This window comes from Chlorocebus sabaeus, chromosome 22 (genome assembly GCF_047675955.1).
Source record: "Chlorocebus sabaeus isolate Y175 chromosome 22, mChlSab1.0.hap1, whole genome shotgun sequence".
Lineage (NCBI taxonomy): Eukaryota > Metazoa > Chordata > Mammalia > Primates > Cercopithecidae > Chlorocebus > Chlorocebus sabaeus.
Genome location: NC_132925.1, coordinates 43618685 through 43646078, shown reverse-complemented (window position 1 = coordinate 43646078; position 27394 = coordinate 43618685). Strand labels below are relative to the sequence as shown.

The following is a 27394-nucleotide window of genomic DNA, read 5'->3' as shown; positions in this document are numbered from 1 at the left end:
CCCATCCCCAACGCCCCCAGCCCGGGTTTCCTAAGGCCCCCAGCTCTGTCCTTAACCCTCCAGGCCGTCTGATCCTTCCACCAACAGCAAAGCCAAAAGCAGCTTTCAGCTTCCGCCAGCAGCGCCCTAGCGGGACCCTGGGAACCTGCCGCTGCAGGAGGGGCGGGGCGGCTCTGTGACGTCGCGCCCGGCCCTACCCCGGGTGACCTGGCAGCGGAGCCCGCGCAAGGTTTGCCAGGCGAAGGCGGAGCGCTAACGTCTAACGCTAACGGCGGTCGTGCCCCGCCGCTGCTGTCACCCCTGGCCGCTGCTGCCCTCCCCGCCGAGGTTCTACTGCTCTTCTTGAGAAGAAGGGTGTGAGGCACTGGGTCTCTCCCTACACCTCTCGCCTGAGACCAGGCGCCAAATGTCGCCTGAGGCCAGACAGCCGCTTTGGGAGCGAGCCTGAGGTAGCCACCCCGAGGGGAAGTGGAGGGAGGGCAGGGCTCTGAGCGCCCCGAGGGCTGCACTGGTCTGAGCGAGGAGCCCTGCAGGACGCCCCCTGGCTTCGGAGCCTCTCCTCGTTCATAGAGCAAGGGGAAGGCAAGATCTTCAAGAGAACGTGACCGTGGGGGATTATGGCTTTCTGGCCAATTTGTGTGCGTATTTTGTACCCAGAATACTATTATACGGTTTCTTACCCGGAGGACAGTGATAGGGAGACTCAAGAGTCTGGAATCAGAGCCCTCCACGGAGGAGCCACACCTCTGCTTTTTCATCAGCAACAGGGATATAAAAATAACTTTGGGAGAATTGTCAGGTGGACCAATGGGCATACCTAGCACTTCACAGACTGCTATCACTCATTCTTTTATACCTAGCACCTCACAGACTGCTATCATGCGTTCATTTTTACTAGTAACTATTGAACACTAAGTTCCAGGCACTGGGTAGGCACTGGGATGGTGTGGTGAGCAAAAACTGACCAGTCCTGCCGTGGAGTTTACTGGGAGAGGCACATGTTACTCAAAGAATCACAGCAACGATAGGTAAGTGATGCTCTGAAAGGGTATGTACAATGGAACTGACAGGATGGTCTGGGAAGGTTGAGCAGACTTCCAAAGGAAGAATTAACCTGTTAAGAGGAGGAGAATGCATTCCAAACAAGAGTAACCACATTCCAAACCCACCACCTCCAATTCCAAACCCAAACAGGGATGTGCAGTTGCCTGTGCTTGGTTCCAAGTGACACTCATAGAAACCCTCTGAGATTCTGCCCTGGAGCCTTTCATTTATGTAACTGGAGACTTTCATTTATGAAACAGAAGCCCTGTTTAGCCCATACCAATAAAACCAAGTGAGAGATTCCTGAAACAAGACTATAGTCTATATTAAGACCAACATTCTTCAGCACTTGGTAGGTTATATGTTGGCCTTCCATTTCACATTGGGAGGCATGTAGGTTTCACTTAAGAGGAAATGTATTGAATTGGAAGAGTTGGGGGTATGGATGAGCTCTGGAATGTATAATTGAAGAAGGCCTACGATATCAAGAGATTTAAAAATGGAAAAGAACTTTACAAAATGTTAGAATTGAGGAATGTTAAGATAGAATGTTCTCCCACTTCTTTGATGTGAACAAATGGCCCTTATTGCCCAAAGACAGAAAAGCTGGGCTTTGGTGCCTCTTCAACTCAGAGAGTCTACGATTTCAACTTTTTGTGATTCAGAAGTGCATGGAACTCCTGAAAGTAAATGGGAACCTGGGGGGACAATTTGACCTGACCCTCCTTCAGTGTTTTCCATTTCTACAAGGGTACCACCACTGTGCACCCAGTCATCCAAGCTTGAAAACTGATAGTGACTCTAGACTTTTCTGTCCTTCACCTCCTCCTCCTTCTCCACCTTCTTTTCCACCTCCTCTTTCTCTTCCTCCTCCTCCTTCAGTAGTTACCAAATCCTGTATATCCTATCTCCTAAATACCTGTATCTTTTATCCCTCCCTATTGCAACGACTTTTCAAGGCAGTGAAGCTCCTGAGAGTTGTCAAAAGTGCTGCCATATTCTCCTAACCAGGCTCCCTGCCTGAAGCTTCACCATCCTCTCTTCAGCTCATCCACACAACTGTTAGTCAATGTGTGTTTCAGAGTCCAACAAAGAGAAATAAATCATATAGTAATTTTTTGAGCATATAATAATTTTAACAAGAGAAGTTCAACATAAAGAATTGTTAATGATGGGATTGGAGTAATGAAGGATTGGCTAATATGTCAGGAGAGATCTAAAATATACAGGAATCACAGATATAAGGGGCAACCACTACTCCCAAGATAGATCACTCAAGGAAGAAACCTTTCCCAGAGCTTGGTGCAGAGGGGATGGCCACAGCTGGCTGGAGAGCAGAGAAATTGCTGAGGTGCCAGGCAGGCAAAATTTACTCTCTGAAACACCAGAGAAGTCATTCACTAAAAGGTAACTCACTGACAGCACTCTGCTATAGAGCTTCCCAAGAGAGGTGCCAGGGGACACTGCTAGCCATGGGGCACTGATGGCCACTGTGTACTCCAGCAGTTGGGCACTCAAGAGATCACACACTGCATGAACCAGATGCTGGAAAAGCTGTCTGCTACAGGATCCCAGCATAGGAGAAACTACGAGTTCCTGGAGCCTAGCAAGAAGAGCATACCTAAATTCCTAAGAGAAACCTCTTCCTCCTCCAGTCCTTCCAGTGCTCTGTCCTAACAAAGCTACTGCTTATGACAACTGGCAAGGGAAAAAATGTTAAAGGACCTAGTTCAATTTTTGTGGAGGAGGCAATACAAGGTGAATTTGGAGCTGAGAGGCAAAAATTGGTAACTGGCACCTCAAGCTAACACTGATTGTGTGACTCTTGTGCTTAAATTTTCTAGTGGCTCCCCATTGCTTTCAAGAAAAAATTCAAAAGCCCAAACTTTGAGCTCTATTTCTAGCCTTAGGCCCAACCACTCCTGCTTTGTCCACTTTAGAGCTCCATAATTACAGTTCCCTGAACTCGTCATGTTTCTGACAACCCCACATCTTTGCCTAAGTCCTTCTAACTACATGAAATTCTCTCCTTACTCTCATAAGTACACATATGCTTACTGAATACCCTGTACCCGGTACTCTTCTGGGGGCTTGCAATACAGCAATGAACAAACCGGGTTTTTCCAAGTCTCAGTTCAGATATCACCACTCTTAGAAAAGTACTTTCTGACCTCCTTCTAATACCTCCAGATGTTAGATGCCTCATCCAAGAGTTTTTCTTCTGTTCTTCTATATCTAGTACAGGCTTCTTGACACTTATTATACCTTATTTGAATCACTAATTTTCCTGTCACTCTCTTCCATGAGACTGTGAGCTCCATGAAGCAGAGTGTGTGACTTATTTATTTAGGTATCCCAGTATTCAGCACAATTCCAATAAAACACATAAGTTTTGTCGGATTAATGATTTCCTAAGGATCACATAATTAGTCATAAACAGACCCAGGGCCAAAATCCTGGACTCCTGCCTCACAGTCAAGAGTGCTTCTTCATTATAGCTTCATCTGCCCTCTGGATGTTATGCCACAACTAGCTATGAAGGATAGCAGCCCTATGTTTTGTTTTGGAAAAGGCCAGTGCAATGTCAAATATCGTCAGGAATGGTAATGGAAACTGAAGAGAAACATAGCCCTAATCTTATATTGGAAACTATAGTGCATTCACCCCTCAGAGCCCTTGTTTGTATGTTTTAAATCTCTGACTCACAGAAATGCTATAATGAAATCAGAGGTAGGAAGGACAACCAGCCTGACCAGCCTGACGGGTGAAAACCCGTCTCTACTAAAAATACAAAAATTAGCCAGGTATGACAGCACGCATCTGTAGTCCCAGCTATTCTGGAGGCTGAGGCAAGAGAATTGCTTGAACCCAAGATGTGGAAGTTGCAGTGAGCCAAGCTCATGCCACTGCATTCCAGACTGGGCGACAGAGCGAGACTCCATCTTAAAAAAAAAAAAAAAAAAAGTAGGAAGGACAAGTAAAAGATGAAAATGATGTGGGGTATTATGACACTCTTAATAAAGACTTTCATACACTCATATTAGACAGGGCTAACGTGACCCAAGTGTGTATACCAGATCCCCAAATCAGGGAACCATGTTGTACAACTTTACATGACATAGTTTACATGCCAGTGTGTAAATGGGCCATGTGTTCCTAGAATGGATGATGATGTGAATGAACATGGGAGAAATCTTTGAAATATGAGCATGGCTTAGATAAACCAAAAGAGGTACCTATTCATTTGTTAAATAATAAACATGTAGAACTCATGCTTTCAAGAGGTAATACTAGCATGATATATAAGCAAGTTTGGGAAATTTGCTAACAAAGCCAAAAACTCCTACTCAAAAAAAGGACAAGGTCAAGTAGAACTGCTCTTAACAATATTGCTGTTGGCATCCAAATGCTGTGTTGACTTGGCCATAGGTTTGTCTCAGGATGGAAAAAAATTCAGGCTTCTGTGAAACACAGTTGAAGAAGCAAAGTTAATACAAATAAACAAATTGTGGAGATCTTGAAAGTCAAATGGCATAATTTTTATAAGAAAAGAAATGAAGATCCATTAAATGTTTTTCAGAGTGATGTAAAAACATGAGTGGTTAAGAAATTTTACTGGAGGGCAAGATGGCCAACTAGACGCAGACAAGTGGAACAGCTCCCACAGAGGAACTGAGACGCCTGGAGTGCTTTTAACATGTCTTCAGAGGGAAGGCACAGACAGTGGACTGAGGGAAGGCACAGAAGCTTGGCTGAAGGGGGAGAAAGCTGGGAAACCCATACGGGCTGCTATACACTGAAGCTCATTTATGAACCACAACAGCTTTGGGGGAACGAGTGAGTTGAACTGGCAAGGAGCAACCTGCTCTCACCAGGGGCCACTGGAACCCTGGAAGGAGGGAACCCATCAGTCACCACAGAAACTTAAGGTGGCAGGGAGAGCTGCTTAGAGAAGTAGGGCAGCAAACCAGATGATGTGGAGCCCAGAGAGTTTGGTGTGAGAGTGTTTGTAGTGCAGCATGGCCAGGGATGGCCATCCCACCAGGCTCAACTTGCTCCAATAAGAGACTTTAGCTGTAGGGGAACTGTTGGACCTCATCTCTGCAGGGAGGTCTTGTTCATCAGATAGGGCTGGTCTGATCTGAGCACCCATTGGTCTGCTGGCCTCTTCCAGGCCCCAGCCTGGCCATGCCTGCTTACAGGGCAGTCTCAGGTGCCTTGGGGGTCCACACCATAGGTTCTGCACTGGCAAACCATGCCTGATCAGTGGAGAGCTCCAGCAAGGTGGCCCCTATGGCTGCATACTGCAGCCAGTACTTTCCTTCCCCATATTACAGCTTCCCTGAGCCCACAGCAACTACCCACATCACTTTGCTGGCCCATGTCTGCACACACAGGTTTTGCTTTACTTGTCCTGCCAGCACACAAGAGTGTAGTCCACCCTTGCTAACCCTCACTGACTGCCACTGCAGACAGAGCCTTGGTGGGTACAGAACCAGCAAGCCCCACCCCTGCCAACACCTGCCCTTGTGCTAACACTGTGCAGAGAATAGCAGATCCTCCTCCACCCTGAGCCACTACTCCTGCTTGCAGGGTACAGAGAAGTCACCTGGACTTGCACCGGCCAGCACCCCACCCCCATCCAACACCACCTCCAGTGCAACAGCACACACAGTCTCCATCAGGGATCCCTGCTCCCTGCAACAGCTGCCCTGCCTCTGCAACTGTGTGGTGATTTCAGGAACTTCTGTATGTCCCTGAGGACTTTGGAAACCATTTTTTAAATAATATTAAGATATTAATAAAAGTTATTAATATTTAATTTTACATTACCTTTTATGATAGAAAATAAATAATATACATAAAGTACTTAAGGAGACTATAGGCCTTTTTGACTACAACAAATCAGTTTTCAAAGAAAATATGGCTGTCCTTAAGAATATTTTTAAATAAATCACATAAAATTTTTGAAAAGCATTTGGTAAGTAAAGGGGAAATTTTGGAAACATTATTTAATTTAATAATTACAATTATAGATTTTCACAAAGCATGAGTATTACTTATTTCAAGTATAATTTAAATATTTTGAATTCTTTTTTGTTTGTTTTTTTTGTTTGTTTGTTTTTGAGACAGGGTTTTGCTCTGCCAGCCTGGCTAGAGTACAGTGGTGTGATCTTGGCTCATTGCAACCTCATCCTCCCAACTCAGCCTCCTGAGTAGCTGAGACTATAGGCATGTGCCACCATGCCTGGCTAATTTTTGTATTTTTAGTAGACACAGGGTTTCACCATGTTGCCCAGGCTGGTCTTGAACTCCTGGGCTCAAGTGATCTGCCCGCCTCAGCCTCCCAAAGTGTTGGGTTTACCAGCATGAGCCACTGCACCCAGCCAAAAAATATTTTTATAAGACTTTACTGAAGGCCTAGAGTCTCCTTTACTAAATCAATTAAATTATTTTCTATTATTATTTATGTTTAGAGGCAATGTTTATTATTTTTGTAAACAAACAAGTCATTATAAAAGTGCATTAAGTATCAGATTTTGGATATTTGTTTAACATCAAAAGACAAGAATAAATAAGTCACAAACAAATCAAATCACAATGGGAAAAAAAAGTGAACAAAATCTATTGTTTTCTTAGGGACAAATGATGATGATGGTGGTGATGGTGATGATGATGAAGAAAAACCATACAACTTCTTTGTTAGGAGAAAATAATGTGAAAAAGAGAAAATTAAATCAAAAGTAGAGCTAAGTATTTGCAACACATATGCATAAAGATTATCATTGTCACTGATAATAAATGCATTGCAATTAAAGTAATAATCTGACGTACAGGGATTGTTTTAACAAGATGGTTGAAAGAAAAAGCCCTATAAAGGCGTCTCTGGTAGCAGGTGTTATACATAAAACCTTCGGCACAGAAACAATAGGTACTGAAATCTGGAAGTTTACCGACTGTGCCAAACAGTATCCAAATATAATTTCAACTGTTGTAAGTTTGTGAATGGTTGTAAATTTTGTATTACTATAAAAATTTACAACCATCAATCTTTCATGGCACACCTGTAGCCCATTCTGCCATGGCCTCTAGCGGGGAGCTCGGCTTTAGAGAGCTATGAAAGGCAGAAGAGGATTAAGCGGTGAAATGCATACTACAAACAATATTTGATGATATCCAAGTTTTCTAGGAACGCCTATGGCACAGTATGAAAACCCCTGGGGATGTACAGGGTTTAAGCAGATGAAAGAAGAAGGGCACTTCAAGTAAGCCGGCTAGAATTAGCAAAATACCAAGGGGAAGAGAGAAAAGAAAGATTATTATTAACAGTGGGCGAGAGACAGTGTTAAGCTTTGGATATATAATTTTTTTTTTTTTTGGAAAGTGGCCAGAGTAGACTGTATAGGAAATTTGTGTTGGTAAAGAGTAGCAGAAAATTTTTAGTTTAGAATTATAGGTATAAATCATAGAAAATCTTGAAAGTCAGGATATGATTGTCATTTTGTGAGCAGTGCTCTCTGACTATAAAAAGCAACTTGGAAGATAGATCTGGACACACTGGACAGGACAGGCCAGAGAATGACCTGAGACAGGGAGACTAGTCAGGAGGCTGCACAATAGGTGATAAGGGGCTGAGCCAGAGACATAGGAGTAGAAATAGGAATTAATTGAAGACACATTTCATTTTTATTTATTTATTTATTATTATTATTATACTTTAAGTTCTAGGGTACATGTGCATAACGTGCAGGTTTGTTACATATGTACACTTGTGCCATGTTGCTGTGCTGCACCCATTAACTCGTCAGCACCCATCAACTCGTCATTTACATCAGGTATAACTCCCAATGCAATCCCTCCCCCCTCCCCCCTCCCCATGATAGGCCCCGGTGTGTGATGTTCCCCTTCCCGAGTCCAAGTGATCTCATTGTTCAGTTCCCACCTATGAGTGAGAACATGCGGTGTTTGGTTTTCTGTTCTTCTGATAGTTTGCTAAGAATGATGGTTTCCAGCTGCATCCATGTCCCTACAAAGGACACAAACTCATCCTTTTTTATGGCTGCATAGTATTCCATGGTGTATATGTGCCACATTTTCTTAATCCAGTCTGTCACTGATGGACATTTGGGTTGATTCCAAGTCTTTGCTATTGTGAATAGTGCCGCAATAAACATACGTGTGCATGTGAAGACACATTTCAAAGGAAATAGTGGGATTTAGTGAGATTCAACAGACTGAAGAAAATGGATGACTCTCAGGCTTTGAGGCCAAAGGACTGAGAGATTAGTGGTATCACGTTCAGAGAAGAACCTGGGAGAGGGATTTAGTTGGGAGATGGACAATGGATTCTAGTGAAGTGTCCTGGAGGCAATGGGAAGTATGAAACAGAAGCACAGGCAAGAGGTCAAGGATGGGAAAACGAGTATAATCCACACAGTTTTGTCATAGATAAAGCCATGAAAAGGCTGTGAGCTCTCCAAGAAGAGCAACAGAAAGAATGCTGAAGACCTGAGTTGGGGGAAGATTGCTAACTCTTGCTTAGAGTGAGGAAAGAGGAAGAGGAGTTATGGAAGGAGGCAAAGGAGCAGTGCTGAGGAAAATAGACACACAAGAATGGCGTATGCTATCAAAGGAGGAGAAAGTCTCAAGAAGGAAAGAATTGTCATGTCTAGCAGGTCACCTCCCATGTCAGACTATGTGTATTCCAACCCTACCTCTGTCACTTATTAGATGTCATTGCAAAAGTTCTGTTATCTTTTTTAGTTTCATCATCTGTAAAATAATGCTAATATATTCTACCTTATAGGGATACTTTGAGGATTACTTGAGAAAAATGTATGGTCCAGTACTTAGCACAGTACTGGTCCTCTTATGAGTGCACCTGGCACTTACAATAAATTAATAGATGTAATTGATAACTTTTAAGGGAAAAATACAATGATGAGAAGAGAAAAAAGAAACTGCAAGAGGTTAAAGAAGGACCAACCCCTGAGAAAAGACAATGAGTATGGAAAACTTACAAGAGATTCCTTGCCCCAAAATGAAAAGAGCTTGCAGATCAGTTGTTAGAAAAGGCAATGGGATGAAGTAAAGGCTTTACTTAAGTTTGCTCTATACTGACCAAGGGTTAACCATTGTTACTGTTGTCATGGAAGCTTCCTTAATTAGGATTGGGGCATCTTTTCATTTACACGAGATTATCTGAGACTCCAGGAGAGAAATTAAACAATTGCACAACAACTAAAAGATCCTGTCAAAATACATGGACACAGAAAATGGTGCAGCCACTGTGGAAAACAGTACGGCAGTTCCTCAAAAAATTAGAATACAATTACCATATGATCCATCCATTCCACTTCTGGGTATATATACACAACACAATTTAAAGCAAGGACTTGAACACATATTTGTATACCTATGTTCATAGCAGTATTATTCACAATAGCTAAAATGTGGAAACAATCCAACTGTCCATTGACCTATGAATGGATAAAATTGCGATACACCTAACAAAATAATATTCATCCTTAAGAACAAGGAAATTCTCAGCTTGGGGCCAGTGGTGCAATGGATAACACATCTGACTATGGATCAGAAGAAAAATGAAATTTTGACACATGCTACCACATGAATGAACCCGAAGACATTGTGCTAAGTGAAATAAACCACACACAAAGGGACAAACATTATATGCCATATGATTTTATATGATAGTCAAATTCATGAAGATAGAAAGAAGAATGGTGGTTGCCAGGAGCTGTAGGGAAGGAAGATAGGGAGTTCATACTTAATGGGTACAGAGTTTCAGCTGGTGAAGATGAAAAAGTTCTGGAGGGGATGGTTGTGGCACGACAATGTGAATGTACTTAATGCCACTGAACTGTACATTTAAAATGGTTAAAATGGTAAATTGTATTATTTTTAACACAGTAAAAGAATACATATATGTGTAGACAACATAAGACAACATTGTGCAGAGCAAATAAGGTACTGCTGTTTGATAGATAAAATGGTTTGAAAAGTCATCAGAAACAACTTATAAGAGGAACGTTTTAAATGATGAAATATTTCATACTGACAAAATTAAATACATGATGTAAGTAGAAGTATAAAAATAATGAAACAAACATCAGGGCAGCAACCATCCAGCTTAAAACATAGAGCATTACTAATAATACAGAGACCCTTGTTGTATCTCCCTAATGACGTCCCTCTCCCTCCTCTCCCTCCTCCACCAGGGGTAACCACCATTCTGAATTTGTATTTATCATTCCTTACACTTTATTAGAATATTATAACATACATATGTCACCAGAAACAATATATTGCTTTTCCATCTAGCATGGTGAGACTCCTCCATGGTGATGTCTGTGGCATAGTCATTGAGAATTGTTGCTATTGTCTTAACAGTTGAAGCTTTTATCATTATGTAGTGACTCTCTTTATTCCTAATAGTGCATTTTGCCTTAAAGTATCTTTTGTCTGGCATTGGTATGTCTACCTTAACTTTTGTTGGTTATTCTTTGCTTATTTATACCCTTTTTACATTGAGTCTTTCTGTGTCTTTGTTTTTTCAGGTGTACCTATACCTATATTTTAACTCGCACATTTAAGCCCATTTATTTTTATTGTGATTACTGATATATATGCATTATTTTCTACCATGCTATTTGTCCACTTTCCTATGTTTTCACCCCTCCTTTCTTGCCTTCTTTTTGATTGATGAAGGGTTTTGCTTGTTTGTGTTGTTTAAAAATTCCTTTTTTCCTCTCTACAGATTTAGTGGTTATATTACTGTTATAACTTTTCTAATACTTTGCAAAATCTAAAATTAATCATTATTTTATCCTCTTTTTCCTCCAAATAAAATAATATAAATAAAGTAAAAGGTCATGAAGTCCCACCAACCTAAGACGACTTTAGTTTCTTGTCTTGGAATTTCCCAGCCATGCTGGTGCTGGTATACATCGAAAACTTAGAACTAGTCCGTGGCTACAAACTCCTGGAGGACTGTGTCTCTCCTGACTAGAAGCAGCAATGTAGACAGGTTTCTTTGCTGCTTACCCCCGCCTGTAGGCAGATATTTCAGCCACACCTTCTTACGCTGAGGGTGTAGTCGCTGGGTGGGTCTCAAGTTTAGGTCAGAAGGGGACTCCTTTAGTCCAGACATTTGCCTTTTGTGAGCCCAATCCTTGGTCTCTACCCACCCTCCCTGGCCATTTATCTCAAAACTTCAAGTTCCTGCCATCTACATTTGCCCAGATGAGCCCTAGTATCTTCATTTGCTCAGCACTGCGAGTTCCACTTTACTCACCTCATTGGCCACTGAAAGATTTCTCTCACTTCACTGCAAGCCCAGCAAGGCAATGTGAAAGGCTTGTACTGAGATTTGTCTGGCCTATAGGTGTTTTGAAGAGGGACAGCTTTTTAGCTATCTAATGGGTCCCTTTCTCTACTAAAAGCAGACAAAAATCTTTTGATCTGTTGTTTACTTGTGGAGGGAATTGTATACACTTTATGGATTTTCATGTTTTGTTTCAATTTGTCCTGGAACTTTTTAAGAGAAAATGTACACATTTTCCACTTGACAATTCGAGTGGAAAAGAACACGCAGTTATGAAGAAAGACGCTCATCAAACGGCTGTTTAATGATTATTTTTATGTGGAAATGGCCTAATGTCAAGTCACAGAGGGTTCAGAGTAAATTTTGCTACAATTCTTACCCAGCTAATAAGAGCTGGACGACATGGAAAGATGTTCAGTATATAGTTTTGAGTAAATAAGCTGTTTTGTATAATCTTATTTTTTTTTTATTTTACAAACATATATTTATACTGACAAATTCTGGAAGGAGACATCCAATATTTTGGGGTGATATCATTAGTGATTTTTTTTGTTGACCTCCACTTTTTAAATGAACAAGGCTGTGTAATTTTTATGTAAAAGACATAACTATTTACAACAAAAAGTAGGGGTTAGCAGACGGCTTTCTAACCTTGGCGTTGTGTAACCATAGAATGCATTTGTCTTGCAGAGTCCCCAAAATTGAATGTCAAACAGAGGCTGGGTGACCTCCTGTCCAGGATTGCTCTCATCGTATGAGTCGAAGTTTTCATCTTAGGTATTTTTTCTCCTGAGAATAGGCCAACCAATCAATGGCTCAGACAGATAAGCCAACATGCATCCCGCCGGAGCTGCCGAAGATGCTGAAGGAGTTTGCCAAAGCCGCCATTCGGGCGCAGCCGCAGGACCTCATCCAGTGGGGGGCCGAGTATGTGCTCCTTTATCGCCTTCACCCCTTGGAGGACGGCCGGAGAGAGAGGGTCCTGGAAAACCGCAGAGGTTGCCATAGCTGCAGATAGGGGGTCGGGACTAACTGGCATCATCTTTGTTTTAGCTCTCGCATTGCTTTGATGCTTTAAAATCCACACATAAATATTACATCTAGCTGGGTGAGGATGGGATGCCTCCCCTAAGCGAGCCAGATTGAGCAGTAGGACGCCAGGTCAATAGACCGTGTCCTGGGGCAAGCAGCAAGAGTTAAGTGACCGCGTCACACCAGCGTATGCACACCCACCTCCTCCCTGCACTCCTCCCCAGTCCGGGTGGAAAGAAGGGCTGGGAATCTCCGAGGCTTAATCTGCCTTTCTTCGTTCTCCTGTCTCACCACTAGATGGCAGCAGTGCAGCCGGGGGAGGGACGCGACAGCCCTGGGTGGATGGGGTGGGACCAGTCCAGCTAGTTCACCCCTTTAAGGAGACACTTCCTCCCCTGTGTTAAAACTCTTACTTGGACCCAACCAAAGACGCTTTGTATCTTGTCTTTGAGGAAATTGTTATTTTATTTAGTGTTTCTCTGAACTGATTTGTTCTGCCAACATAAAGATGTCCGCACAGTACCCATTGCATTCTGGAGAAAGGCCAAGCAGAGTGATGGGTCCTCAGGCATGGCTGAAAACAGTGTGCCTCAAACACGCGGGCCTTCTTTCAGGAGAGACCTCCAGAGGCTGCTCAGTAGATGGAGCTTACACAACAATCGCTGCGGGCCGGGATTGAAGCAGCTTTGCACAGAAAGCCTCTCAGCTATGAAATTGCTCCTTAGATAAACTTGCCTGCTTGAAACTGGGGAACCAGGACTTGAGACAGGAGTTGGAGGATAACTAGACCTGTCGGACCATTTTCAGGCTATTTTTACTGTTTTATGATTCCCTGCTTAGGAGGGTCTCAGTAGGAAGGGGAGAGTGAGAGAGGCTGTTGAGAGAAAGCCAGTGAGTGGGGGAAGGGAAGATGTCCTCAGCCTGAGGTTGTGAGCGGGTGTACTGCGCAGATGGTGGGGAGAGTGTGGACACCTTTGAGAAGACACAAAATGTCATCTAAGAGGGGCCTTTCGGAGTCTCTGGGCCAGTGCTGTGCTCCCGGGCTGGATTAGGATGCAGCTTTTACAACTGGAAGGAAAATAGGCCGGGGTGCTCGTAAAAAGAAACATAAATGGTGCCTAGTAATGAGCCCTGTTTGGTTTTCTATTCTAAATTTTATATATTGCCTCTAAGATTGAACTTTAGCATCAGAAGACTAATTTATTTTGGCATAGTCAGATAGACAGACTTTTATCTTATACGTTCGTTTCAAACCCATTTTATTGTCCTTGTGCTGCTGTTTCATAATAAGCAAAATGACATTGCTTAGTATCGTCCCTGAGATTTATGGAAGAAGGCATTCACTATTGCAGCCTGCTCGCTCTCATATTGTATCACGTGCTATAATTTTTTAGACATCCATGAAAACTTAGTTTGTAGTTTAACCACAATGAAAAAGGAGGGCATGACCTAAGAGCCCCCTCCTTTCTATCCAGACGTGAAAAGCACCGCTCAGATGGTTGTATGTGACTTACTTAAAACCTGTACCATTTTAGAGAATAAAACTCTACGAAGTATTTCCAAGACAAAATACGTATTTAATCCATTGCAAGTAAGAATTTCCCTACATATATGCTGTCAGCGAAGAAACCTCTTACCAGGCATTGGCAGGACATGTACTTATTTGTCCTCTGGTAGGCATGTGTTACAACACAAATTTGCAATCTATGTGTATAACCATGGACCTGGTCACTTGCAAATGAAGCTCAATAACCCAAAGAACGAAATCCATGATTACAGCTTTATTTCCATGTTGTCTAACCAATTCCACAAGAAGTCCAGAGATGTTGGTGCTGAGTGTTACTCTACCTGGGCAGCACTTCTGTAGAATGAGGTGCTGTGTGTCTCTGTCCCTCCCATTTATACCACCCAAGTCTGGTTATAAAGCCTGAGGCCACACCCCGCTCCTGTTGTCACATTGCACCCACACCCCACTCCAACACTGATCTGTGTGCAGAGATTTCTCATGCACGTTGTTAAATGTGGCCTTAACGTATTTCTTCTGCCCTTCCTGCTGATGACCTCCAAGGGGTGACTGGCAGTTACTGCTTTAGTCCATGTAGCTTTAACTCTGTCTTGCTATGTGGCTCAGAGACAGGCAATGGTTAGCCCATCATTGTATGGCTTGACCCTAAAATGGACTTTTACTAAATTTCCTCTATATTTATTTACATACTACCTGGATCTGGAGGAAGTAATGGAGGGAAAAAAGCAGGGAGGGACAGAAATTTGTGGCTCATGGATCGTCAATAACCAGGCTTTGATGGAGACAAACGCTGCCATACAGCATTGGTGACCCACATGTCAGCGGCTCATGTCCATTCCCTGCTGCAGGCAGCCTCTTTTCATCTTATGCCAATCCTGAAACAGAACTCAGTACTTGTTCCACAATGCCCCAAAACAAAGTCCACTCCACAAAATATTGAGGAGCAGGCAGATTTTACTGAAAATTTTGAGGGAAGATGGAGAAACAGTTTTATTTCACAGTCACCATATAGCTTCAGATTGTCTCACACCTTCTTTGGCTTGTCTTCTCTCCTGAGCCTTACACGGTGCCCTGACAACCCTCTCTCCCTTCCCTCTTGAAGCCCCAAGCCTCACTCCCTCCGGCCAGAAACCCTTCCTGATTCACCCCTAGGACACTTCCATCTCTTCCCCTTCCCTCCTTTTTTGTTTCTTCAGAGATGGGGGTCTCACTCTGTCACCCAGTCTGGAGTGTGGTGGCACAATTATAGTTCACTGCAGCCCCAAACTCCTGGGCTCAAGTGCTCTTCCAGCCTTAGCCTCTGGAGTCGCTGGATTACAGGCCCTAGTCACTATTCCTGTGCTGTCTTCCCCTTTCTTTTTAGTTCTTTTCCAACTTCTCTTCCCAAGATTGTATATACATGTGTAATATACATCTGCGTGTATAAAACATTCAGAGATGACTGAAAAAGAAACCTGAACCCAATATGCTCCAGGGAATTGCATACCCAAACTTTTCTTGGTTCTTCCTCATCCTTAGAGAAGAACAAAGCTTTGTATTCTCTAAGCATTCTCTGTGCCCTAAGTGGAGAGTAACACATTCAGGCTTTTCCCATATGTAAGTGAACTAAACACAATGACACATAGAAGCCACTTCACAAAGGTTCCTTTCTCTACCTCCTTCCCTCAGAAAAAGGGGGAAGGATTGCTAGAACAGCCAGAGGCCACTGGATATAGGATGCTCCTCCTACTCTCTTGACTTTTTTTCTTGTAGTTATTTTGAGGCCCTGTCCCGTGGAGAGACGCCTCCGGTGAGAGAGCGGTCTGAGCAAGCTGCTTTGTGTAACTGGACAGAGCTAACACCTGAGCTGTTAAAGGTCCTGCATTCTCAGGTAAGGGCCCTGCTGCAGCATTGAGGGGAATGTAGCACAGTGTTGAGGCTGGGTGGGTACAGATGAAAGCCCTCTGTTCTCTTGCCAGTCAGCTGACCACTTAGCACCACCCTAAAATACACTAAACCGTGGGCTGAAAGTAAATCTTCCCTTGGGGAAATGGGAATAATTTTGAAATAGGCTGTAGGCTGAGTCATTGGTGGGGTCATCCCAGATTTCCTTGAAGTTGGCAGAATGCACAGGGGTTCAATGCAATGCTAATCTCGTCTCTCCAGAAAAGTGCAGGCCCTCAGTCACTCGACAGTGTCTCCCTTACTGATCAAGACCATAATATGATGCCAATCACAGTTTGGGGAAGGGCATATTTCAGCTCCCCAGCTATTCCAGGTCCAGACGTAGCTTTTAGCTTTTAGGGAGAGGCTGTGAGCCTCTTCACAGTCACATCATCCTGGGAGCTGCCTGGAGAATGAATGCATGAGGAGGGTCCGGTTGGAGAAAGTTTGTGGTTTGGCCAATTCCCAGGAAATACGATTGAGCACCACCATACCCTGCTTTATGATCCAGGACAGAGAGGTTAGGGGTGATTTAGGACTGGTGCGGCTAACTACCTTGGTCCCAGAGGCTTAGCATTTCACTGGAATCAGAGGGTCAGGAAAGGTGGTGGAGCACTTCATCAGGGGCATCTGTGCTCTTGTCGCATTGGTGGCCAACAACCAGTCACCTTTCCTCCTTTTATCCACCAAGTACCTTGTGCAGTGAACATGACAGAGCTCTAACGTACCTGGGATCAAGCAACATTAGGCGTCCAGACCAAATCCCCGTGGGTCAGCCACATACCCCACATCATTCCGGGGAAAGCATGAGGGATGCACGTGAGGTCTAGAGCTAAGAACTCAGTGCAATCTGGAAGAAAGAGACCTATGTCTTGTTTTAATTTTACCATTAATTAGTGGTCTCAGGTAAGCCCTCTACCCCTTGGTTTTGTTTTCAGGCTGTTTTATCTGTCATATAAGGAATAAAACAATTTAGGAATACAATAGCAGATAAAAGCATCACCAGAAATTAAAATGTAATATAAATGTATATCTTTTGCATAATTCTGACACCTGAAGTTTAACAATTAATAAATTATATTTCAGCATGCTCTTCACTAGGATTTGCGAAGGTAATGGCCACACAGAGCCATCTTGTACCTTCCTAACACCCCCTCCCGCCCCTTGCCATGTGCTGGGAGATGTGGACCTGGCCTGGGGGCGGGGTGTTTCTCAGGGCCTTGTCTCAACTTCTCCCACATCTCTGTGTTGTGTCTGTCCCCTGCCCTGCAGGTTGCTGGGAGACTGATCGTCCATGCAGAGGAGCTGGCCCAGATGTGGAAAGTGGTGAATCTTCCAGCAGATCTGTTTAATAGTGTGATGAACGTGGGTCGCTTCACGGAGGAGATCGAGTGGCTGAAGTTTTTAGCCCTTGCTTGCAGCGCTCTGGGAGTTGTAAGTTAGCTTGACTGTTTGGTTCCTGAGGGGCAGTCTCCCTCCGGGCCTGGAAGGGCAGTGGATCTATACACGTGGTCAGCTCTCCAGGGCTGATGATAAACATGCCTCTTCTTGCCTTGGGCTTCTCCTCTCTAAAGCAAGGTCATTTCTGTGCTCGTCAGGCAGAGGCAGGGGCTGGGAGGGGCAGAGGGAGACACCATCGTCAGGCTCTGGGGAGAGCTGACTACAGTGTAGCTCTTGGATTATTTATGAATATTGCCCTCAGATTTATTTTCACTCTACTCCCTCCATTCACATTCCCAGAGACAGCCAAGAGCCGGCTGCAGAAAAAGACTTCCAGACCCCTAGAATATATATCAATAGACACTTTTTAAAGGGGGTACAATCTTATAGAAAACTATGTAATAAACAGAATTGGATGCAAAACTCAGACATAAGAAAGCAAAAAAAAAAAAGAGAGAGAGAGATGAGGCTATTTCTGAATTTAGTCATGACATCTCCATGGATGCAGGATGTTCATACAGATTTATGCCTTTTCCAAATTTGACTTGTTTGATATTGGAAAAGCAATTTTACTGCTTTGAAGCCAAAAATGCTGAAAGCAGTTTATATGTATAGATATTTAAAGCTTGGGTATCTTATATTGGACTTACATTGTTAAACATTGTTAAAATAACTTAAAATGAATCAAAAACATGTTTTCTTAAAAGAATCCCTGAGATACATACAAGTTTGAAAATTATTGAGAAAATAATTGCGTCTGCCAAAACCGAATGGTATGAAAAGGTAGTCTGAATCATTCAGCATATCTAAACATAATCTTGTTCTTCTCAAATATGCTTGGAATACATATTTGACAGTTTTATTTCTGAGAAAATTTAGTGGAAATATTGTAGTCCAACTTTTCCTATAGGTTCCCCTACAGCCTTCATCATAATCATTTCTTTAGAGAGAAGCAAACAAAAGGACATTTGTGGCTCTTTTTTTCTTCATTTTCCTTTATAGCATTTATTACTGAATAAATCACTATCCTCCAAGGAGGAAAGAAAAGTAAGCAGCAGAGGCCTATGAGTTGTCAATCAGGACTGGGGAAAATCACAAATGGGAAGATAAAAAATGGACATATTTTATTGAATTCTCATAGGGTTACAGATTTTTTCACACCACATTTTGAGACATTTTAGGGTGAAAATGTACCTTTAAAATTTTATCTGTAGTTAATTCGGATCTTCTTGGTCTATCCCACCCACAAAGGGTCAAATAAGAAAATAAATAAATTCAATCCAATCCTGAAATTTTAATCTGATGTGGTAACTGAAACAGCCTAAAGATAAATTTCCCAGTATCTCAGGTTTTTCCTCACCACGCTCTCTTCTCCAAGATGGCAGTTGAATGTAGATGGAAAGAAGTGACTCTAGGACCACAGAGCAGTCAAGTGAAGGGTTTCCCACAGCCCTCAGTCTTCCCTGGCATCTCTGGTCTCCATGGCAATGCCTATCTGTCTAGTCGCTAGCTGCTTGCAGCTTAAGTTTTTGGTCTCGTCTCTCCCAGACTGGTGAAAGGCTGACAATGCCTCCCTGACCGGCTCATTTCAGTTCTCGATGGTGTCGAGGCCCTCCCTGAGTTTCTGCCAGGCCGTCCTATCTGCTCCCTGGCTCTGGTGGTCTACTTCACAGCCCCTCACCAGTGTGTGATGTGTCTGAGGCCTTCCCTTATCCCCATACCTCAGAGTAACAAAGAGTGACTCTGGAAAGTCAGATTCCAACCCTCCCTCTGGTCCACTGTGTAGATGCGAAGTTTCCTCTGATGTACCTGCCTCCCAAACTGGAGAGGGGAAACCACGAGGTGAATTGTATCTTTCTACTTCCCTTCTAAAACAAGGAGGTGGAATTCAGTGTTCCATGAGGTTCATCTACCTCTGACATCCTGTGATTCTATCCCCACTTCTCTGCTTCCTCTGAGACACCCTCAGGCCTACCTCTGAATAACAGTGAGCTCTTCCAATTCTAACAGGCCTTGACATATCTGACTTTGCTCCTCATCATACCCATGTCAAAGAACCCCTAGAGGTAAAGTCAGCCTGGAGGTTAAGTCTGTAAATAAGGGGTGCCCTATGAAACCAGTAATCAATACCCTTATATTCATTTCTATCATGCTGGACTGTTTCTGGGATCTTAAATGTGGGGCTGGTCAGTGATACGGTGTGAATGTTTGTGTCCTCCCAAAATTCATAAATTGAAACCTCAACTTCCAAGATGATGGCCTTAAAAGTAAGGCCTCTGGGAGTTGATTGGGTCACAAGGTTGGAGCCCTCATGAATGGGATTAGTGCCCTTATAAAAGTTGCCCCTCCACCAACTGAGGACACATAGAAAGCATCATTCATGAGGAACAGGCCCTCATCAGAGACCAAATCTGTTGGGTCCTTGGTCTTGGACTTCCCAGACTCCAAAACTGTGAGCAAAAATTTATGCTGTTTATAAATTACCCAGTCTAAGGTATTTTGTTATAGCTGAGACTAAGTCAGGGGTCACCATCTGGTGGAGATCTTGCATCCTAGTTAATTCATATATCCTTAGAGGCAAGCCCAGAATTTCTCTTTCCTTTGCAAATTCAACAGCAAGACAGGATCTCTATGCCGTTCAGAAAAGCCAGTTTGTTCCTTGTAGAAGAGTCTAGTAACAGGAATTTTTACTCCAGTAGGTAACAGGTACATTTACTCCATCTTGAGCTCTCTGCGTCTAATACACATTATTCAGAATGCGATGGCATGCAGACCTGCATTCCTCCTCCCTTCAGCACTCCTTCTTCTGGACTGGCCTATGCCACCTCCTGTTCCACTGAACTGATTATTAAAAAAGTAAGAGATCACGTATGTAGAAAATAATCATGTTCACTGGAAGGAATGACATATTTTGTTAGCAAACGATTTACATTTCAAGGCTTTCACCTCTAACTTTGAAAATGAAGCTCGCAAGATGCTTAAAGATTATGTCTGTGAAGCAAATCCCAAAAAAATATTGTGCAAGAGAATGAAGATCTGTTTACTTTAGATTTATGTCAGTTTACCAAATAGCTCCAGTCCAAAGAGTTATTTATCCACTCATCCATTTATTAAATCTTTAAAAATGTTTTAAAATCTTACGAGGCCATAGAATTTGAAGGTTTGTTGTTTGAATAATCAATAAAAGATGATGCGTAGGGCTGAAAGCCCCTATGTTAGTTTGTTAGGGCTGCCATGACTTGGTGGCTTGAACAACAGAAATTTGTTGTCTCTCAGTTCTGGAGGACAGAGGTTCTGGGAACAAGCTGTCAGCAGGATTGCTTTGTTCTGAGGTGTTTCTCCTTCTCTTAAAAATGCCCAGCTTCTCGAACTGTGTCCCTCTGTGCCTGCATGTCTGGTGGCTCTCTCTTTATGTCCTAACTCCTGTTCTTATAGAGACACCCTACTGACTTCATTTTAACTTATCTTTTTGAAGGTCGTATGTTCAAATACAATCGCATTCTCCAGTTCTGGGGTTAAGGCTTCGACATATGAATTTTAGGGGAACAATTCAGCCCATACCAGCACCCCACGGGAGAGGGCAACAGAACAAAGCATTAGGGGCGCAGAGGGTTGTTTTTGTTTGCTTGTTTGCTTTTTTACAGAAACGGGTGAGCTGTGGGTGGAAATTATAAAGTTCAGCGTGTGCTCGCAAATCTACCCCAAACCATTCTCTCACTCACATGCATGACTTACCATCCTCCCAGACAGCCTCATGTACACTAGTTAGCCCATGCCTGCCCTCCCACCTGCTCTGAATTAAGTGGAAGTGCCTAGAAGATGCAGAGTTTCACAGCGATTTCCATGAGAGGATCCCCAGGGGCAGGGGAGAGGAAAGGAAGGTGGCCTGCCTCAAACTCAGTTGTTTTTGACATTGTGTGGTTTATTGACAATTTTGTTTCAGAAAATAACAATGCTTATTAAATGTAAAGAAACAAATTTTAAATATTAACTCAATTAAAATTAATAATTATTACAAATTATGTTTAAATTACTTGCCATCAAGTCAAACTATCACTCAAGGAAGAGTTTATTCACATCCTCAGTACCTCAGTACCTCCTGACACAGATTACACTCCTGGGTAACACACACCACAGTTAGAGAAGCCCCATCTAGGCAATCATTCTGTTCTGGGAGAGGATGAGAGGAGAACAGCAAACATCAACTGCTAAGGCAGGACAAGTCTCCGCTACTAATCATGTGGGAAGAAGCAGCTGCTTTTTCACTCCCCCTAAGCCACCACTCAGGACTGATCATTCACTGATCCCTGGAAGGGTGTGTCAGGATGATCTGTACATCATCAGTTTCAGTAAACCACCAAGATCTGCATGCCGACCTTCATTTCACAACTCTTTCGCTTGTATCATTTATTCAAAGGGTGAGTTTATTTAACGACATGAGATTAGTTCTGAGCATTATCCTTTAATGTTCAAGTTTCATTGTAAGGAGGGTTTGCTTCTGTAGTAACCCTTGTATTAAAATTCCTGGCACTCATTGTCAACCAATATTTCCCCTACAATATAAGGGTTAGTATTATGTAAAATTAAATAAAGCACTAGGTGATTCTATTTATATGGGCCCAGATGGGCCCAGATGCTTTAGAGGAATGTTTATCTTGATGTTCAAGAACATTTTTCCAGTATCTTCCTGGGTCTCTATTTTTTTCCAGTATCTTCCTGCCTCTTGGGCTCAAGCCATTCTTCCTGGAACATTTTTCCAGTATCTTCCTGGGTCTCTATTTTTATGGGGAAATTAGCCTTCTCTCTACTGTGTCATTGCCACAAGTATCTTGCTGGATTATATGGGCTAGACCATTTATCTCAACCGTTTAAAGATTGGAAGGTAATAATAATAATAATAATAATAATAATTCTAACTATATAGAATGCAAACCAACTTCCCTCCTTTAGTGAGGTTATTCGGGCTAAAGTAATAAATATCTTAAAGTACTCAGGAATTTATAAATTTAATTCCTCGAGTAGTCTTCCAACAAAGAAAGAAAAAAATAAAGATACACAATACTTAATTTTTTTAGAATGAATTAGTGACATTTGAATATAAAAATGTCAAGCTTTCTAGAATCTTAAATTGTTCCCACTTCATTTTATAAGAGGAATATTTTTGTTTTCTTTCTTGTATCTCAATGGATCTCAGGAATACTGCCTGGAAGAGTAACTTTCTCCTCATTTTATCTAACTTTTATAGACTATTACCAAAACTCTCAAGATAGTGTGTGAGGTCTTATCATGTGACCATAATGGTGGGTCGCCCCGGATCCCGTTCAGCACCTTCCAGTTTCTCTACACATATATTGCCGAAGTGGATGGGGAGATCTCTGCATCACACGTCAGCAGGATGCTAAACTACATTGAACAGGAAGTGTAAGTTAACTTTTACCCAGAGGAGGTGAAAGAATACCAGGAAAACAAATCTAGCAGGCCAAGATAGTGAGATTATTGTATTATACTGCTCTGGAAATAGAAAAGTATTTTGAGAAACATGAAATATGGATCTGAAAGAAAAGGGGAAAGGGAAGGAGAAGAGGAAGGAAAAGAATGATATATGACAATAATTCTTTGAGTCCTTCTGAGACTAGCAGTAGTGGCAGCAGCACCTGAGAACATGTTAGAAATGCAGAATCTCAGGCTACACTCTGGATCTATGGAATCATAAACTCTAGGGGTGGAGCCCAGGAATCTGTGTCTTTATAAGCCCCCCGGTAACTCTGACTCATGCTTAGCTATGACCAATGGAACTGAAGTGGAGGAGAAGGAGGAGGAGGAGAAGCAGGGTCAAAAGAAAAAGAGGGCTGGGCATGGTGGCTCACACCTGTAATCCTAGGGATGGCTTGAGCTCAGGAATTGAAGACCAGCCTGGGCAATATGGTGAAAACCCATCTTTACTAAAAATACAAAAATTAGCTGAGCACGGTGGTATGTGCCTGCACCAGTTAATTGGAAGAATGGCTTGAGCCCAAGAGGCAGAGGTTGCAGTGAGCCGAGATTGCACCAGTTACTCCAGCCTGAACGACAGAGCCAGACCCTGTCTCAGAAAATACACACACACACACACACACACACACACACACACACAAAGAGAGAGAGAAAAAGGAGCAACAGCAGAATTAATGTGAAATGAGAGAGTTGTTTGTATATTGTCTTTCTAAGATTAACTGTCAATGAACTAACTGCAGATATACCTTTTTCCAAACAGAATTGGTCCTGATGGTATAATCACGGTGAATGACTTTACCCAAAACCCCAGGGTTCGACTGGAGTAAAAGCACAATTTTGGCAATTTTAAAGGAAGATACAGAGATGATTGTACTTCAGAATGACTGAAACCCATATACCACCCAAAATCAATTTTCTTGTACAACTGGTACACACTAACAAACAATTAAACATATGAAATCAGAAATGTGTGGAATTAAGATGTGAAATTGTTGGAACAAAACACCTTCATTACCAGGAGATTAGTATTCTTCCCACGTGGACACTGAGTAAAAGTGGCTGACAAAGCATGGATAGAAAATGTATCTCCAATCAAAGCCAGACTGTCAGACTTTAAAAAGTAGTATGTTAACCAGACACAGTGTTGTTGTTTTGTGATTGTTAGGCATAATTTAGATGAGTGCCTTTTATATGGTCAATTGAAGTTTTTACCAGTTTATTTCTCCATTTGTTGGTACTGTGCTAGTAATTCATTCATCCTTTCACTCATCAGTATTTATTGAGGTTAGCTATGTGCTAGGAATAGGGTTGCCAGAAAAAAATACAGGGCACCCAGTTAAATTTGAATCTCAGACAAACAACAAATATGTTTTGTTTTGGTTTTTGCTAAACCTGGCAACGTTCTAGGAACTATGCTGGTTTGTGAGCACATACAAATAAATAATATCAGAATTCCACCTTCAAGGAGCTCACAGTCTAACATTAAGACATGAACATAAATCACTTTCATGCAAATGGCCTTGAGAAGAACTAACAGTACTCCAGAAAGTGTCAATGTCAACGGATTTTTCTGAAACCATATACAGATGTCATGGAACCCACTAGAGAAAATCCCCTACATGAGCCTAAGACCTTCTGACAGGGTCTTAAAGATTTTCCTTTCTCGAAGGAAACAGATGAGATTAACAGGCTGTGATTATGGTTCTTAATATCAGGTGTGTCAAGGTTGCTGGGTCAGTCCCTTCTATTTGTAATACTATCCCCTCTTAAAAGTTGCTTTTGCTCAAAAATCATGTTATATGCATATATCTCTCTACATCAATTGAGGAGAAATTTGTCTATTAGTGTCTAAAGGTAAGAGGAGATTGTGATTGGATGTTACCATGGTCCTTGATTTCTGACTCGAGTGAAACAATAAAAATGACTTCAACAGATTCGTCCCCCACAGCACTGGGCCACACCTGCAGAGATGGGCAACAACTAATCCTACCTGCTGTCTGCCTTCCTAGCCAAAGTGGCCGCTCATTTCTTTTTTTTTTTTTAACTATAAGTTCTAGGGTACATGTGCACAATGTGCACGTTTGTTGCATATGTATCCATGTGAGTGGCCCCTCATTTCTATCTGCTCTGGAACCTAAGGCTGTTTGAGAAGGCTGAAGCACTACAGGTGAAACCTGGCACTGTAATTAATCAGGATTCGAGAATGAGTGAAACCCTTTAACCTGCCTCAGATTCTTGGTGTCTCTCAGTTTCTCTTTCACTGTGGCCGAATAACTGAAATATGGTCTTGTCTGCAAATAGAGAATAAAGGGGGACAGAGAGCCCCATTTGAAAGACTTTAAAATAACAAATTAGGTTCATACATGTAACAAAAGCAAGAGTCCTTTGTACATTTGGGAAAGCAGGTTGAAATCAGAAACTTAGTCTTGTTAGCCTTCAACATAATCCCTTAAGAGTGAGGCTAATGAAATTCCAATGATCAAAGAGTGTACTAGACACAGATATGAAGTTATTGGTGCTGTAGCTATTGGTGCTTACTGAGACGAAGCACAATTGGCGATACCATTGTTGCACTGCCAATTGCTCATCTTTTGAGCCACCACTTGGTGTGCGCCATCTTCCTCCTCTCCTGCCCTGGTTCACTGGGGCAATGCTTGCTCTAAGCTATTGATATTGCTATGCCACAGCTGCTAACTAGGGACACAGTATCTACAGCACATGTGCCAAATCAACGTGCTTCTGCAGTCACCCCAAGGATGGAAAACAGCTTTGTACTTTGCCCTCTACCTGGGCTATGCTCTATTAACAATATTACAAATACTGTATTAATGATAATAGCCAACATTCATTAAGCACTTACCACATGTAAACCACTGTGTATAGTGCTTTATACATTCTCTAATTTTTCCTTACAATATCATCTCTAAGAAACAATCTTAGATAAGTTGTTCAATGTCACTGGTGAGAAATAATTTGAATCCAGATCTGTCTGACTCCAAATCTATGATGCCTTGTATATATCCTCAATGCCTGTCTAGATATGGGATTCCTTCCACCCCCCCACCTGAAATAATCCCTGAGACAGAGATTTACATGCAAATAGCTTATTTAGGAGGTGATCCCAGGAACAGTGGAACAGGGATAGAAAGAGTAAGATATTGTAGTGATGGGAAGAAAGCTAATAAATGGTGTGTTATCTAGCCAGTTACTTCTATACCCCAATACTGCTGGGGAACTCCGGGAGACAGCATAGAACACATCTCAGAGTTATCCCAATTGAAAGGGGAGGAAGCTCTTCATCCATCACTGGATAATCCTCACCTGTCATTGACTGAGGGCTTCTTCCAGGGGAATTAATGTTCTGCCTTTCCAGCTTGCCTCAGCTTGCTCCTTTTGCTCCAGAAAAAAAGGCTCTCGGCCAGGAAGTCATAGATGTTCACAATAACAAGCCACCCGCATCTGCTACACTGCCTTACAAATATTTTAATGAAACAAAATTTTAACATTTTAATCATTATTAATGTTTCTTTGGGTCAGGCACAAGTCTTCAGGGTCTGCAGGGCAATAAGTGACTGTCATTGTGCTGTATTAAAGTTCACATCTGACCCACAAACGTGGCACATTTTCCCCAACCATTTCTTCCTTGTGATCAGATCATTCCAAAGGGGGTCCCTTGATTCTTGCTGCCAACAGATCCTTGTCAGACCCATCCTACTGGCTTTCCTATCATAATGAGCAATATCTATAGAGTCCCAGCATGACCTCAGTTAAACTGTCAAATGAAGGCCCTTGTAACATATGGTTTGTATTTCTCCTTTAAAACAAATTTCAGGAAGCAATAAAATCAGGATTTTATAAAGCAGAAACAGTGGGCTCTTTCTTTCCTAAATTAAGCTATTTTGATTAAAGTGAAGACTGCAGATACGTAAGCTTCAGTGGGAAATGCAAAGATTATGGCTCAATTCCATTTTCTCTATGCTCCATGCCCTTCCTCTCCTTGATGCTATTCCATCAGGGACCTACCATCCCTAGTTAACCAACTACTTTCAGGATCACCAGGGCCCTGCAACAGAAGGAGCTGGACACCCCAGTGTGGAAGGCTGGTTTTGAATTAGGTTAGAATAGGAATCTTAACCTGAAATCCTTAGAGAGGCTCCTGAATGCCTCTGGTAACATTATATATAAAACTATGTTTCCAAAATGTGCTCTTTAGCATTTTTCTGAAGAAAAAATTATAAAGCTTTGAGCAACTTCTCAAATTTGTATATTATCTCAAAAGGCCAAGAACCTTTGGGTTCAAAATAGCCCCAGAGAGCACTAAATGGCTTGAGGAGAGGCAATAACAGTCTCTCAGATCTTTCCAAGCAAAACTGAGCTCACGCTCCCAACATGAGACTTTTTATCCATAGCCTCTTACTTTTTGAATCTTAGGTCCTGGCCATAAATCTGTGTTTTTAGTTTAGATCTTCATGTACTTTCAACTTTGGTCATTTCCTATGAACTGGAACATGGTCAAACCTGAACAAAGACTTTCACACTTCAGAGGTGAGCCAATTGGCAAAGTCATTGGTCCAATGTGCTGAATTATGAAA

At 42.3% G+C, this 27394-nt stretch overlaps 1 protein-coding gene across 1 annotated transcript; it reads left to right on the top strand.

Moving 5' to 3' along the window:
• The first annotated feature begins 595 nt into the window (after window positions 1–595).
• On the top strand, window positions 596–24046 carry LOC103228163 (ropporin-1). Its single transcript, XM_073009777.1, has 6 exons — window positions 596–1028; window positions 12189–12316; window positions 15699–15816; window positions 17142–17303; window positions 22555–22730; window positions 23563–24046. Exons 2-6 carry the CDS (start codon window positions 12201–12203, stop codon window positions 23627–23629), a joined length of 639 nt encoding a protein of 212 aa, XP_072865878.1. The 5' UTR covers window positions 596–1028; window positions 12189–12200; the 3' UTR covers window positions 23630–24046.
• Window positions 24047–27394: the final 3348 nt, after the last annotated feature.

Excerpts from the sequence above, each read along its gene's own strand:
- LOC103228163 (XM_073009777.1), top strand. The coding sequence starts at position 12,201 with ATGGCTCAGACAGATAAGCCAACATGCATCCCGCCGGAGCTGCCGAAG. Across the intron at positions 12,317-15,698 it reads CTCATCCAGTGGGGGGCCGA|TTATTTTGAGGCCCTGTCCC; the intron begins GTATGTGCTCCT and ends TTTTTCTTGTAG. Across the intron at positions 17,304-22,554 it reads CTTGCAGCGCTCTGGGAGTT|ACTATTACCAAAACTCTCAA; the intron begins GTAAGTTAGCTT and ends TAACTTTTATAG.